Consider the following 12,296-nt stretch of genomic DNA (forward strand, 5'->3'; position numbering starts at 1 on the left):
CAAGCCGAACCAAATAGTAATAGTGTGCGCAATATACAATCCGAAAACAAAAATTAAATAAACCCGACCACTACTGGGTGTGCATAACCCTCTCACCCTGAGCCCTCCTCTGCCGCCTGTACCCCGCCGCACGGCCCGCATCAGTGACGATCGCCTCCATCACGGCGACTGCATCTGGACCGCCCTGAAGAACGACAACCCGATCCAAGGCGTCCCGCCCAAGCATCTCTATCCGCTGGCAGATCGGCAGGAGATCAATGGCGTGGTCATCCTCGGCCTGCTGGTTCTCCAGGATCTCCTCATGTGCTGGCCTAGGAGCGCCGGGAACGTCGGGTCTCAGTAGAGGATGGGACACCCGGTAGAACCATGTGACGTACCCCTCCTCACTGTGCCAGTCCTGTGTGACCCGAGTGAGACGGTACTCCTGCGGTACCACATGATGCTGCCGGTCCTCCCATATGGCAGTGAGCTGCACTCAGGTCACTGTGTCGGGAGCTGCCTCAAAGGGTGACCTGGGTATCCGTTGCACGAATCCGAACTGACGCATGCACCGCTCAGGGAGATACCGGACCATGATGCCGGTCCCGCATGCCAACCAGCCTGAATATAGAGCAATGCCGTCAAAGGGGACAATCAGAGCGTAGTCGACGAACGGCCTCCAGGTGACGTCGTCGTGCATCGTGCGGTCCAAGTACAGACGGTATGGTCCCACCGCATTGTTCCCCCTCTGGAGAGCGTATCTGGCGGCCCTGGGCATGGCGTCCACGTACGCAGGATCGATGTGAAAGACGTGGATGCGGGAGAAGTAGGAGATGATCCAGCTCTGAAACAGAAACACGATAATGTATTAAAAATAAATACGAAACATAAATAAATAAATAAATACGATAATGTGTTAAAATAAAATGTACCGTAAGCAGTGTGCAGGATCCGACCAACTGCCTCGTCCTCCAGTTGGAGGCCTCATTCAGCTTCTGGTAGAGGTATGCCAGAGTAGCTGCCCCCCAGTTCCACTAGTGAACGGTATCCAGGTCCATGAAGTAGCGGAGGTAGGTCACGTCGACGTACCTGGCACTCTTGTCCACAAAGCATGCAGCGCCTACCACATGCATGTACCAGCACCGGAGAGCGCAGCCGCGGTGATACTCTGTGAACAGCTGGTTACCCTCACCCTCGGCATCGGCAGCCGCGTCCAGATGGTGGTCAATAAGTGCTCAGTGTGGTGAACCGGACATGAGGCCCAGAAGTCATGGCGCACTCATAGTGAGCAACCTCGTGCTCCATGCCCAAGTAGAGCATCATCCACTCAATGGCCTCCACCCTCTGGATCTTGGAGTGGGTCAACAGCGGCCCCCTAATCGGCAGGTGGAGAAGACACTGCACGTCGTGCAAAGTGATCGTCATCTCCCCAACCGGCAAGTGGAAAGAGGACGTCTCCTTGTGCCAGCGCTCCACAAATGCCCCCTGCATGCCGGTGCTGATGGTGGTGTACCCCGTCATGCAGAGCCCGCTGAGCCCTGAACCTCGCACATGGTCGTTAAACCACTCAGCTGCTGGTTTAAACAGACCGAAAATCTTGTGGGCGTGGTTGACCATTTTCAGCGGCTCTCTCTCCTGTTACAAAAAAAAACAAATAAGCGACATATATTAAATAAGCGGACATATATTAAATAAGCGACAAATAAACGGTTAGATTATAAAAAATGGTGACAAATAAACGGTTAAATTAAAAAAATACCTCTCCCTCCCAGATCCGCCGAGCGACGTGATCGTGGTAGTGAATCAGCACGGAAGTGTCAAAGGGCCCTCCCGGATAGCCATCCTCCTGCTCATCCTCCTCCCCGGCTGGAGGGTCAACATCCGGTACACCCTCCGGCTCGTGGTATGGCACTGGCACCTCCTCCTCCTCCTCCTCTCGCTGGCGGGAAGAAGATACCCGAGCCATCCGACTCCTAGATCCTGAAGCAGATGTACCCTCTCCCACGGCCACGGGAACTCGGACACGGCGTCCCCGGCCCTGCCCCCGTCCCTGGGTCTACGCCAGTTGCGCCGCCGCCCGCTCGCGTCTAGCTGACGCAGTCTGAGACTCTCTCCCTGTCTGATGCGTGCTGGTTGGTTGCCTGACATGTTCCTGTAAACAATTGAAATCGATTAATATGCGAGACAAAAGAAGAAACAAAAACAATTGAAATTCTGATACAGTTTGGAAGTTCATTTCCGAAAACTGGGATGGAGGTGTTTTCGGAAATGAACTTCCGAAACACCCCTGCAATGGAGTTTTCTGCAACTCCCATGGCAGATCCCAAAACCAAACATCAAACCTATGTCTACACATTCTAAACATCCTAAATATCAGTATAAACCTAACCTAATACATTTTTTGCTATTTGTAAACACCCTAATATACATTTTAATCATAGATCTTAAAATCAAAATGCTTACCGATTGAATGGATTTGAGGACTTTTGAATGTAATAGAGCAAGTAGTTGGAGCCTTTGAGGTAGCTTGGAACTGGTTTGCACAAAAATCTCTTGGGGTGTGAGTTTGGAAGAAGATTAGGGTAAATGATTAGGGGGAGGGGGCTGTTTTGCTTAATCTGCAAAACGCGCAGTATTTCGGAAATGAACTTCCGAAATGGTGTTTTCGGAAGTGCATTTCCGAAATAAGTCAAATTTTTTTAAAAAAAAAGGCGCTTTCGGAGATGCATCTCCGAAAACACCTTTTTCTTGCATTTCGGAAGTTCATTTCCGAAGTCAGGGGTATTCTGGGTTTTTCACCAGAGGTGAGCTAGAAGGTTGGCAGGTGGCCAAAGAAATTCTCAAACTTTTCATTCTATGGATATGGGTATTGAGGCTGCTATAGATCAAGAAAATTTCTTTAGCCACCTCCCTATGGGGGTCACCCCCAGCGAAATCCCAAAATTACCCCTGCTTCGGAGATGCATCTCCGAAGTTTTTTTTTTTGATTTTTTTTTAATTCGGAAATGAATCTCCGAAACACCAAAAAATTCAAAAAAATTCAAAAATTTTACAAGTGCGTTTTCTTATCTTAATTATTCACCATTACAGGGCAAAAATGAGTTGTAATCAACCTGATTTGAAATTTCTAAGTGCCTTTTCTTTCTCCCCACCACTTTCAGACGGTTACCTTCTAAGAAATGTGGTAACACTTTCCTACTTAAAAGCCTGCTCTCTCACCCATTTTTCCTCCATATGTTGCAGCTCTGGTTGTTCGTCCACCTGTTGCAGCGCTGTTTGTTCCATCTGTTGCACCGCCGGTTATTACTCCATCTGTTGCTGCGCCGGTTGCTTCCTTGAGTTCGGCTCTGATTTCCATCGAGAGCCTGACTGCCGAAGTTAAACAGAAGGCTACTCTAGAGTCGGCTCCGTCGTCTCAGAAGGCGGTTAGGTTCCCTAACCGACCTGGTTACGGTCAATTGGGAAGGAAAATTCAAGTTCGTGCTAATCATTTTCAGTTGCGAGTGGCTGATAAGGATCTACACCACTATGATGTTAGTATATTATGCTGATACATTTTTTTTGAACTCTGATTTTTTGTTTTTATTTGTGTTTATTATATTGCTACAATGTGGTATGAATATCAAGAGACTGATAATTTTTATAAATGTTATTAATATTATTAGGTATCTATTTCGCCAGAAATTACTTCAAAAAAAGTGTGTAGAGAAATTATCAACCAGTTAGTTAAAATGTATAAGGAGATGAACTTCCGGTTCTTCTTCCTCCGGACATCCACCTCCTCCGTCATATATATGAGAATCAATCGGGTTAAACTTGACTAAAGCACGCTTCATATATATGAATGTACTAGTACTCATTAACTGTACTCATACAGTATCCTACAAGATATTTTACAACATGTTTAAATGATAACAGCTATGTTAACAAAAGGGCAACAATTTCTACATGTCTTGGTAAAAACAGTAAAAGTAAAGAAAGTGTAATTACCGGGAATATGAAAAGGAGGAGGTAGGTGAACAACGTTGGGTTTGGTTCAGTGATGTGAAGAAAGTGAATCGATGTAAAAACAGTAAAAGTAAAGAAAGTGTAATTACCATGTTTAACAATATGTAACTTTAATCTTATGTAATGTGATCGATGTAATCTTCATCCGATTAAATAAAACGAATCGTTCTTGTTTGTTATTTTTCTTCTGTCCAGACATTATTTCGGAAGTACATTTCCGAATTCCTCCAAGGGGGGTGAATTCGGAGATGAACTTCCGAATACACCAATTTTCTGAAAAGTAACTTTATTTCGGAGATGCATCTCCGAAATCAATATTTTATATTAAAAAAAACACCTTTTCGGAGATACATTTCCGAAGACACTTTTTTTCTCAAAAAAAGTACGTTTTCGGAAATGAACTTCCGAAACTAGGGGTATTTTGGTAAATTCACCGGAGGTGGCCAAGAAGGTTAGGAGGTGGGTGAAGAGATTTTCTAGATCAATTGTCTAATTACAATTTTTTTTTTATAAAAAAAATAGAACATGATTATGAAAATGCTAAAGAAATTGTATTAGAAATTAATATATAATTCAAATTTTGTAAAAAAAATTAACTATTTGTAGAAAAACAAATACACTCTTAGTTGAGCTATGCACTGACAGCGTAAAGTATTTTTACACTGTTAATCAATCACGTATGTGTATCCCGACAAACCACATTTTTAATTTTAAAATATTTATATGACATGGCTGAATGTTATAATTCTATTGGATGATGGTGTAAAAACAATTTTCACTGACATTGCTTAGATTGAATAGGTTTTTAATCTCACTAAAATTATGAGTTTTTAGATTACTATCAGAAAAAAATAAAAAATAGTAAATTTTAATCTTAGTTTTATTAGTTTTTTTAAAACATAAATATTTTGTTATATTTAATCCTTATAAAAAAATAGGAGACAATTGACATATAAAACTTTAGGTTTCTTTCCACCATCGGACATTAGAACTAGGTTTTCTACCCTGGTCATTATATCTGATATCTCAATCCTTTGACCCAGTCTATATGGAGACATGTTTCATTCAATTCAACCCAATGAAATTCTAACAATTGAACTCAATAATATTCTAAAATCTAAAACATCTTATGTTCAGGTGGTCTCAAATGTTTGTAACATCCTTCTTTTGCAACTTCCCCGACCTTGAGTAAAGGGAATAGAATAAGTTTACATATCTTTGATTTTTGAATTTATTTTTAAAATAATGTTTCTTGCATATCTCAAAATTATAACTTCAAAATAATTTTTTTATATATTGTTAAAATTTATTTTATCTAAAAATACTTAAATAATTAGACAACAATAATTTCTTTCTTTTAACTATAAACTTTGAATTTTAACGAATAAAAAAAACAAATAGGTGTCCAACTTTATTTGGAGAAGTCACAGTTGGTTCCTGTCCCGATGATATTCTAGAACCCGTCAAGTTATAAATATGGAGAGGTCGAAAAGTCCTATCGGGATTCCGACTCATTTGTTAATTCTTTTATTCATTCAATGTTTGGCCTTGCGATTTATGATCGCAACAGATCATGAAAGGCTTTAGATGCTCTAAAGCCTAGAAACTCATGAGTAGACCTTGCTTATTTTTTACATGAGCCTCGGGGTATCAAGATTTGATCCTTGGAGAATCTTTTTAGCCTATTTCTGACCTTTGTTGATAACCCAGGTGTATATGAATAGATTAATTTCTGCCCGATCTGTATATACATTTGGGCGCTTAACCAGATCACATAGGTTAAATAACTTGCTAGAGGTTTTGATAACTTGGTCTCGGACGGAGGTCTTCTTGATCTTGACCGGTGCCAAAGGCATTTGTTTAGCATAATAATTAAGTTATTCGACAAAGTCTTTTTATCGAATATGATCAATGTTTAAACGCTTTGTTAGGTTCAACTAAAAATAGCGTTAGAGGCGCGAGGGCGTGACCGACGTCAGAATCCCTTGCGAGATGATGTTGTAAAGTAGGTTAGATGCGTGAAGGCGTGATTGCGTGCAGTTCAGAGGCCCAAAGGCCTAACTAGTTTAAGTGCAGTTTAGAGGCCCGAGGGCTTAACCGACTTAGGTGCGGTTCAGAGGCGTAAAGGCTTAACCGGTTTAACCAACGTCACATGCATAGGGAGTGACGCTGTATTATTTGAACCCTGAGGAGGAACGCAAACTCAGCCCGGGTTGGATTAGGGAGCACAGTAGGTAGGAATTTAACCTTGATCTGGTAAAGTATTCGACTCCCAAAGGAGGAATGTAAACTCGACCCGGGTTTCATATGGGAGCACAGCCGGAAGGGACTTAACCATGATCGGGTACTCAACTCTCGAAGAAGGAGTGTCGTCGGATGAGACTTAACTCAGATCTGGTATCTAAGCGCGATCGTGACTCCTTTCCTGTAAAATTGACAAACAACAAAGAGAATTTCAATATGTTATTAGTAATGATTTTATCAATTTCTTTCACTAATAAGATGAGTCGACTTTGTCTAATCATTGACTTTCCTTCTTTAATTTATGATTTACTTTTACCGTAATGTACGGTATTTGACTTCTTTAGTAGGATATAGGTTCCTCCGATGACACTCTTGTATAATTTCTAAGAATTCAGAAAAAGAGAAGGTGCCTCCCGCCCGTGCAGGAAAATGAGTGACACTTATAATTTGATTGAGCTCTAAAAAATTCTTTAAAATAATTACCAACGGAAAAGATCGTATATATACCGGACTTTTAATTGTATAAATTTATTAATTGTATTATTTAGTTTTGAATTCAATAATAATAATTTCATTCAACATTATAATTATCATTTAATTTAATTTCAGTCAAACCTTAAAATTTATCCAGAAGGATATACAATAGATTAATTAAAACGAAAGTGATTTAAAATGAAATAAAAGCAAGCACGCACACACATAGAGACTATCTAGCAAACTCACGTAGGGGTACGAAACCAAATAGCAAAAAAATTCTTGTGTGAGCCTTTACTTTTTAAGATGGCGAACGAACCAATCCCCAACACGGATTAATTCACGAACCAATAACTTTTTAAAAAAATCAGCATGCAAGAAAGTATCTTTCAAGACAAACAATCCAACATCAAAAATATAGAATGATATGAATATTAAATCAATTCAACAACAATCACGTTGAGTGATGCGAATATTGAGTCAACTCCAGCATAGAGGAGACCGTCCTTAATTCTTAAAACTTACATTTTCAACAGATATGGAGATAATGAGAATCAAAAGCTCAAGATATCAACTTTGCACCAGAAACACAAACATGTGACTATGGCTAAACCATTTTCGTTTAAAATTACTTACAGCACACAACAATCTGCCGGCGAAAAGCTACGCCTCAAGAGATCCATAATCCGTTGTGAACTCAACACCGAAAAAATCTCACTAATGAAACAAAAACACGACTCGAATTTGACCAACCGGTTTCTGATCTGCCTGCAATGTTCGTATACCAACAATACCAGATGTCTCGCCAGAACAAAATCATTGGAGTAAAGGGAACTAAGAAGCAACCAAAATGAAGGTCTGAAGGAGAGAAACATGATGAGAAACCAACAATTGCATGCGGCGGTGCCGTTCTGAGATAACCACCCGAAGACTACATCAAAACTATCGATGATGATGATTGTTCAACTTCAAGGGTAAAAGAATATTGCGGAAGAAGAACATCATTTCACCGCCAAGCATAGCTACATGTTGAATCTAGAAAATTGGATTTTGGGAGATGAAAAGTGGTGAGCGGCGGAAAGGGTTCCCACATGTAATCAACCTTCAAAAATAATAAAATAACATTTTTGTTTTATGATATAGCTCGGAAAACAAAATTAAAACAAAATTTATTTTTAAATATTTAAATTTTAAAAGAGATCACCTATAAATTTTTTATTAAATATTACATGCACATTTTAAAGTTAATAACATTTATTACAAGGAAGTAATTAAAGAGCAGATAAATAATTATTAGTTAATTATTAGAATATTTTTCAAGGGATCCAACTTTCTATTATTATTTTTTAACTAATGAAATTTATTATTAGTTAGTTATTAGAAAATAAGTCACCCATTATTAGCAACTAATTAGATAATTAAAGACAAAAGTTGTCTTATCATTTTCACCATCCCAACCTTAAGTAATTGAAAACTAGAAAAGAAAAATCTTAAACACCCTAACAAACATTAGTAAATTAAAAAACAAGTCAATAATAAAACTTATAATTAAAGATATTTGTTGTCTTAATCCTCTCAACCTTAGTTAATAAAAAAATAGAAGTTGGGATGAAAATTTGGCTCATATGGGTACCTGTCAAAAATGCCTATAACGAGTAGGGTAAAAATTCGTAAAATGAATACTGATACGGGCACGTGTAATTATTCATTAAAATAAGCAAGTATGATGAGTGTGGGCATGTGTATCTAACTACCTACCCCGCCTCATAACCGCACTACATATTTATATCATGTCATTTATACTATTATATAAAAATATATTTATCAATTTTTAAAAAATATATCGCAATTAAACTATTACACATTGTGTTTATTTATTTTTTAACTCAACAATAACATCCATAATTTTTTTAATTTTGTTAAAAAACTTAAAATTATATGAGATTTTATAATTTATCGATTTAATTTTATTAAAAACACGGATAACCGGGTATGGGTATTGAGGTACCCGTATGATATAGATACGGGTACGAACATTGATGTCCATGCGGGTATGGACTCAGGTACATGGGTTTTTTTAAACCGCAGATATGGGTAATGTAGTACCCTGCCCAAACCCTGGTCATTGCCATCCCTAAATAGAAGGAAAAAATCATAAAACCCTAACACATATTAGTAAGTGTGCAAAACACAAGTCAATAATAAAACTTACAATTAAAGACATTTGTTTCAATTGTTGATCGTGACCCTCTAACCACAAGTCATCCAAAATAACTTTTACAATATATTAACAAATCACACTAAATTCTGAATCAAAATCACTTAATATAACACAAATTAACAAAAGTCAATTAATTTTATTTCAAACTCAAATTCAACCAAATAAATTTACAAAATTGAAATCATTCATCCCAATAGACATTATAAAAGAACAAGTTTTGACAAACCATAGCTAGATTGCAGGATATTTTTTATTGTGAATTATGATGCCCCACTAACTAAATAAGAATAATTTGCCAAAAATTTATAACTAAACAATTACTGAGGATTAAAGGGAAATAAGAAAAAATGCTACAAAATATCAGAAATACAAAATTAAAAGATTATTAAAATAAAGCTAGTTTCTCATTGTTATCTCAACTCTAAGATGGAGAACACCGTTAATGAAGAAAAGGTTGTCCTCTGCCATGAACGATGTCCAAGGTGTGGACAAAAAATTTCTGTAACCGACCGCTGCTCGTCCCCCGGTAAATATAAAGTTGCCTTTATATTTGCTAATGTATTCTAAGGTAGGCCTCGACCGAACAGCAAATTCATACTCAACACTGAAGTTCGCAGAGTCCTTCTCCTGCATGCCAAAATAAAAACCGAAGCAATGGTAGAAGCTCTGTTGGTCCATACTACAATGCGCTGACAAGAAAAACCTATGACCGCCTAATTGGAAGGCCTGTGAACAAACTTGGCCAGAGGGGAACAAGTTGGCACACTCCTCCCGCCTTAGGTCTAAGTAGACCACACACTGTTGAAGTGGAAATTCAAATTCCACAATTTTAATGGGACGATACTTGTATGACCGCTCAATAAAGAAGCGGTTAATGGAAGTCGATTCCGCCGCTAGTATTCGTTTCCGGTGTGGTGCCTGAGCCTTGAAATACAAGGCATCAAATACTAGCTTAGAAGTGACTTCATGTTCGAATTCATTGCAACTCTGGACCATCTTCAGCTTGCGACATGTCATGTATGGGAAGCGGATGAAGGGGATAAGTTTTGCTCTTATAACTTCTTTCCTCTCTTCCAGTCTTGGGTATTGGGTTCGAGCCCACATCAGCATGAAGTCGCACACTACATCCTCAGATGCGACCTGCAACTCATCACTGGATAATAATGCTACAACCCCGGCAAGTGGAAATCCCATCAACTCCTCCCGATGCCTGATCATTAATAAAACTTATTAACATTAAAAAAAATCAGCAGTGATCAATAGACAATTATAAATATATCAATTATGTCCTAAATATCATTTGCAACATATATCGTATAAATTATTTAAACTACACAGAATAAAGAAACATACTTTATGATGTCCTTGTAACGAGAAACGAGATACTGTTTTGCTGCTACAATCAATGGCAGAACAACATCATCCATCACGACACTATAAGGAAGCTCTAGGTAGAGCAATGCATACTCTAGTTTCATGGGTATGTTCAACAATACCCGGATACAGTATCTCATGCAAGACGCTACAATGAACTTGTCTGCTGCCATTAAGACATCCAGTAAGCTAGGCGGTGAGGTGACGTTTAGAGAACTGTTATACATAAATTTCAAAAGTTCCATGAATGGAGCTTCCTCTGAAACATGAAAATTAAATCAGCATTAGTTCACAAATTGTTGGAGAAAACAAATCTAATTAAAAAAATAATCTATAAAGCTTTTTAAATATGTTTATACCAGATGCAGTGATTCTTAGGATGATGTGCTTCTGCTTGGACTCCATCATCCCGTTAGAAAAGAGCTGCAAAATAATACACATAATAAGCAAACAATATTTAGCAAAAATAATCAAATCTAATAACAAATAAAGAAGAGACGTCCACCTTGTAGAAGAACAAGCTCTTCACGGCTAGGATGGCAGAGCTGACATACAATGTCTTCACTTTAACAACTGCAGAGTAGTCCATGTGAAAATTTGCAATCTCATCAGCGTTGGCAGCCACATAACCTATATTAATAATAACCCAACTCAAACCATAGAGCAGAACTAAAAACTCAACATTTATTGAAAACAATTGTTTAGCTTGCAAGAAAAAAAAGTGTTTTAAAGTTTAATAAGATTATGTTGCCACCCAAGCAATTCAATTAGTGTATCAACATAATTCACAATTATTTCCAAATTGTGCAATAGATTATCAAACCCATAGTTGTTGTCAGAAAAATCAAGATTCTGATAAACATGGTTTTACCAACAACAAGATGTTGGCTCCATGACTTGAACCAGCCGTAATATATTTTTTTAAATTAATCATATACCAGTCGTGGACGCTTCGACCATTGCTTCTACCTCTGCATCCTGATGCTTATGTGGCGCACAATCATCTACGTTAGGCTGTTCCAAAAAGAAGTCTGCTACCAAAAATAAGAGAGAGCATATTAGAATGATGAAAACTTGATAGATAAAACATGTAATCTGATATGTACTAACGCCTATGTATATAATCATGTTTTATCATTGCTCTGGGTCCTGTCATATTTATGATGCTAATCAAATCATATTTAACTATATTGCATGCATTCATACCATTTTTACAACTACTGTATATACCATTAAATTTGGTAGAGTAATATTGAAAAATAGACGCCTTAGTAACCCTAAAATATTTAACTAGATTGCATTCATTTAACATAGAAAAACAATTTTCTTTTCAGTTTGTGGAAACCTAATGTGGTTCATTTGGTATGAGTTATAAATTTCAACTCATTCTCTTTGTTTCCCTCTGATTTCTAGACAAAATCTGAAATAACACACCAGGGCCACGAGATGAACACCAATCAAATATGTAATCACTCACTTTTGAATTATTAAAAATATTTTTTACACTTGTATCTCAAAAAGTGGAAAAACAAAAAACTCATAAGTTAAAGAGTTTTGGAGAAAAATATTTGTATTTACCATTGTCTTTCTGGATGTCCTCCCTTCTCCATTCGTTGCGATTAGTCCGATTTGCACTTGTGAAGCAACTCTCGACATTAGAACAAACTTCAAAAAGATCGTTCATGATTTCCAGTTGAATGATTCTATCTGAAAAAGTAGAATCGTTGAATGCAAAGCTAAAATCGGTGTCATCAGAACCTTCATTTCTAGTAGCATCTGAATCCATCACCATGAATGATTCAACTAAATTGGTGTTCATCTTGTGATTGATAAAAGGACACAGAACTTTCTTGCAAATGATAAAGTAGACGGTGTAAAGTACAGTATTAGTATTACTCTAACAATGAGAACTTATATATGAGAGGTAGTGGTAATGAAGCAATAAATCGAATAAAGATATGAATTATTTTTCCCATATTTCTATTTGTTAGAATTC

At 37.7% G+C, this 12,296-nt stretch overlaps 2 protein-coding genes across 2 annotated transcripts; one reads left to right on the forward strand and one right to left on the reverse strand.

Annotated features, from left to right (window-relative positions):
- The first annotated feature begins 3,076 nt into the window (after positions 1-3,076).
- Positions 3,077-3,978, forward strand: LOC131615139 (protein argonaute 5-like). The gene is made up of 3 exons (XM_058886634.1): positions 3,077-3,143; positions 3,223-3,512; positions 3,645-3,978. The coding sequence occupies exons 1-3, from the start codon at positions 3,077-3,079 to the stop codon at positions 3,801-3,803; spliced, it is 516 nt and encodes a 171-aa protein (XP_058742617.1). The 3' UTR covers positions 3,804-3,978.
- Positions 3,979-9,322: 5,344 nt separating this feature from the next.
- On the reverse strand, positions 9,323-12,092 carry LOC131615140 (BTB/POZ domain-containing protein POB1-like). Its single transcript, XM_058886635.1, has 6 exons — positions 11,879-12,092; positions 11,239-11,331; positions 10,806-10,930; positions 10,660-10,723; positions 10,280-10,559; positions 9,323-10,136 (listed from the first exon to the last, which is right to left on the reverse strand). Exons 1-6 carry the CDS (start codon positions 12,090-12,092, stop codon positions 9,323-9,325), a joined length of 1,590 nt encoding a protein of 529 aa, XP_058742618.1.
- Positions 12,093-12,296: the final 204 nt, after the last annotated feature.

This window comes from Vicia villosa, linkage group LG6, assembly GCF_029867415.1.
Source record: "Vicia villosa cultivar HV-30 ecotype Madison, WI linkage group LG6, Vvil1.0, whole genome shotgun sequence".
Lineage (NCBI taxonomy): Eukaryota > Viridiplantae > Streptophyta > Magnoliopsida > Fabales > Fabaceae > Vicia > Vicia villosa.

Excerpts from the sequence above, each read along its gene's own strand:
- LOC131615139 (XM_058886634.1), top strand. The coding sequence starts at position 3,077 with ATGAGTTGTAATCAACCTGATTTGAAATTTCTAAGTGCCTTTTCTTTC. Across the intron at positions 3,144-3,222 it reads CTCCCCACCACTTTCAGACG|CTCTGGTTGTTCGTCCACCT; the intron begins GTTACCTTCTAA and ends CATATGTTGCAG. Across the intron at positions 3,513-3,644 it reads AGGATCTACACCACTATGAT|GTATCTATTTCGCCAGAAAT; the intron begins GTTAGTATATTA and ends TAATATTATTAG.
- LOC131615140 (XM_058886635.1), bottom strand. The coding sequence starts at position 12,092 with ATGGTGATGGATTCAGATGCTACTAGAAATGAAGGTTCTGATGACACC. Across the intron at positions 10,724-10,805 it reads AGAGCTTGTTCTTCTACAAG|CTCTTTTCTAACGGGATGAT; the intron begins GTGGACGTCTCT and ends ATTATTTTGCAG. Across the intron at positions 10,137-10,279 it reads CGTTACAAGGACATCATAAA|GCATCGGGAGGAGTTGATGG; the intron begins GTATGTTTCTTT and ends ATTAATGATCAG.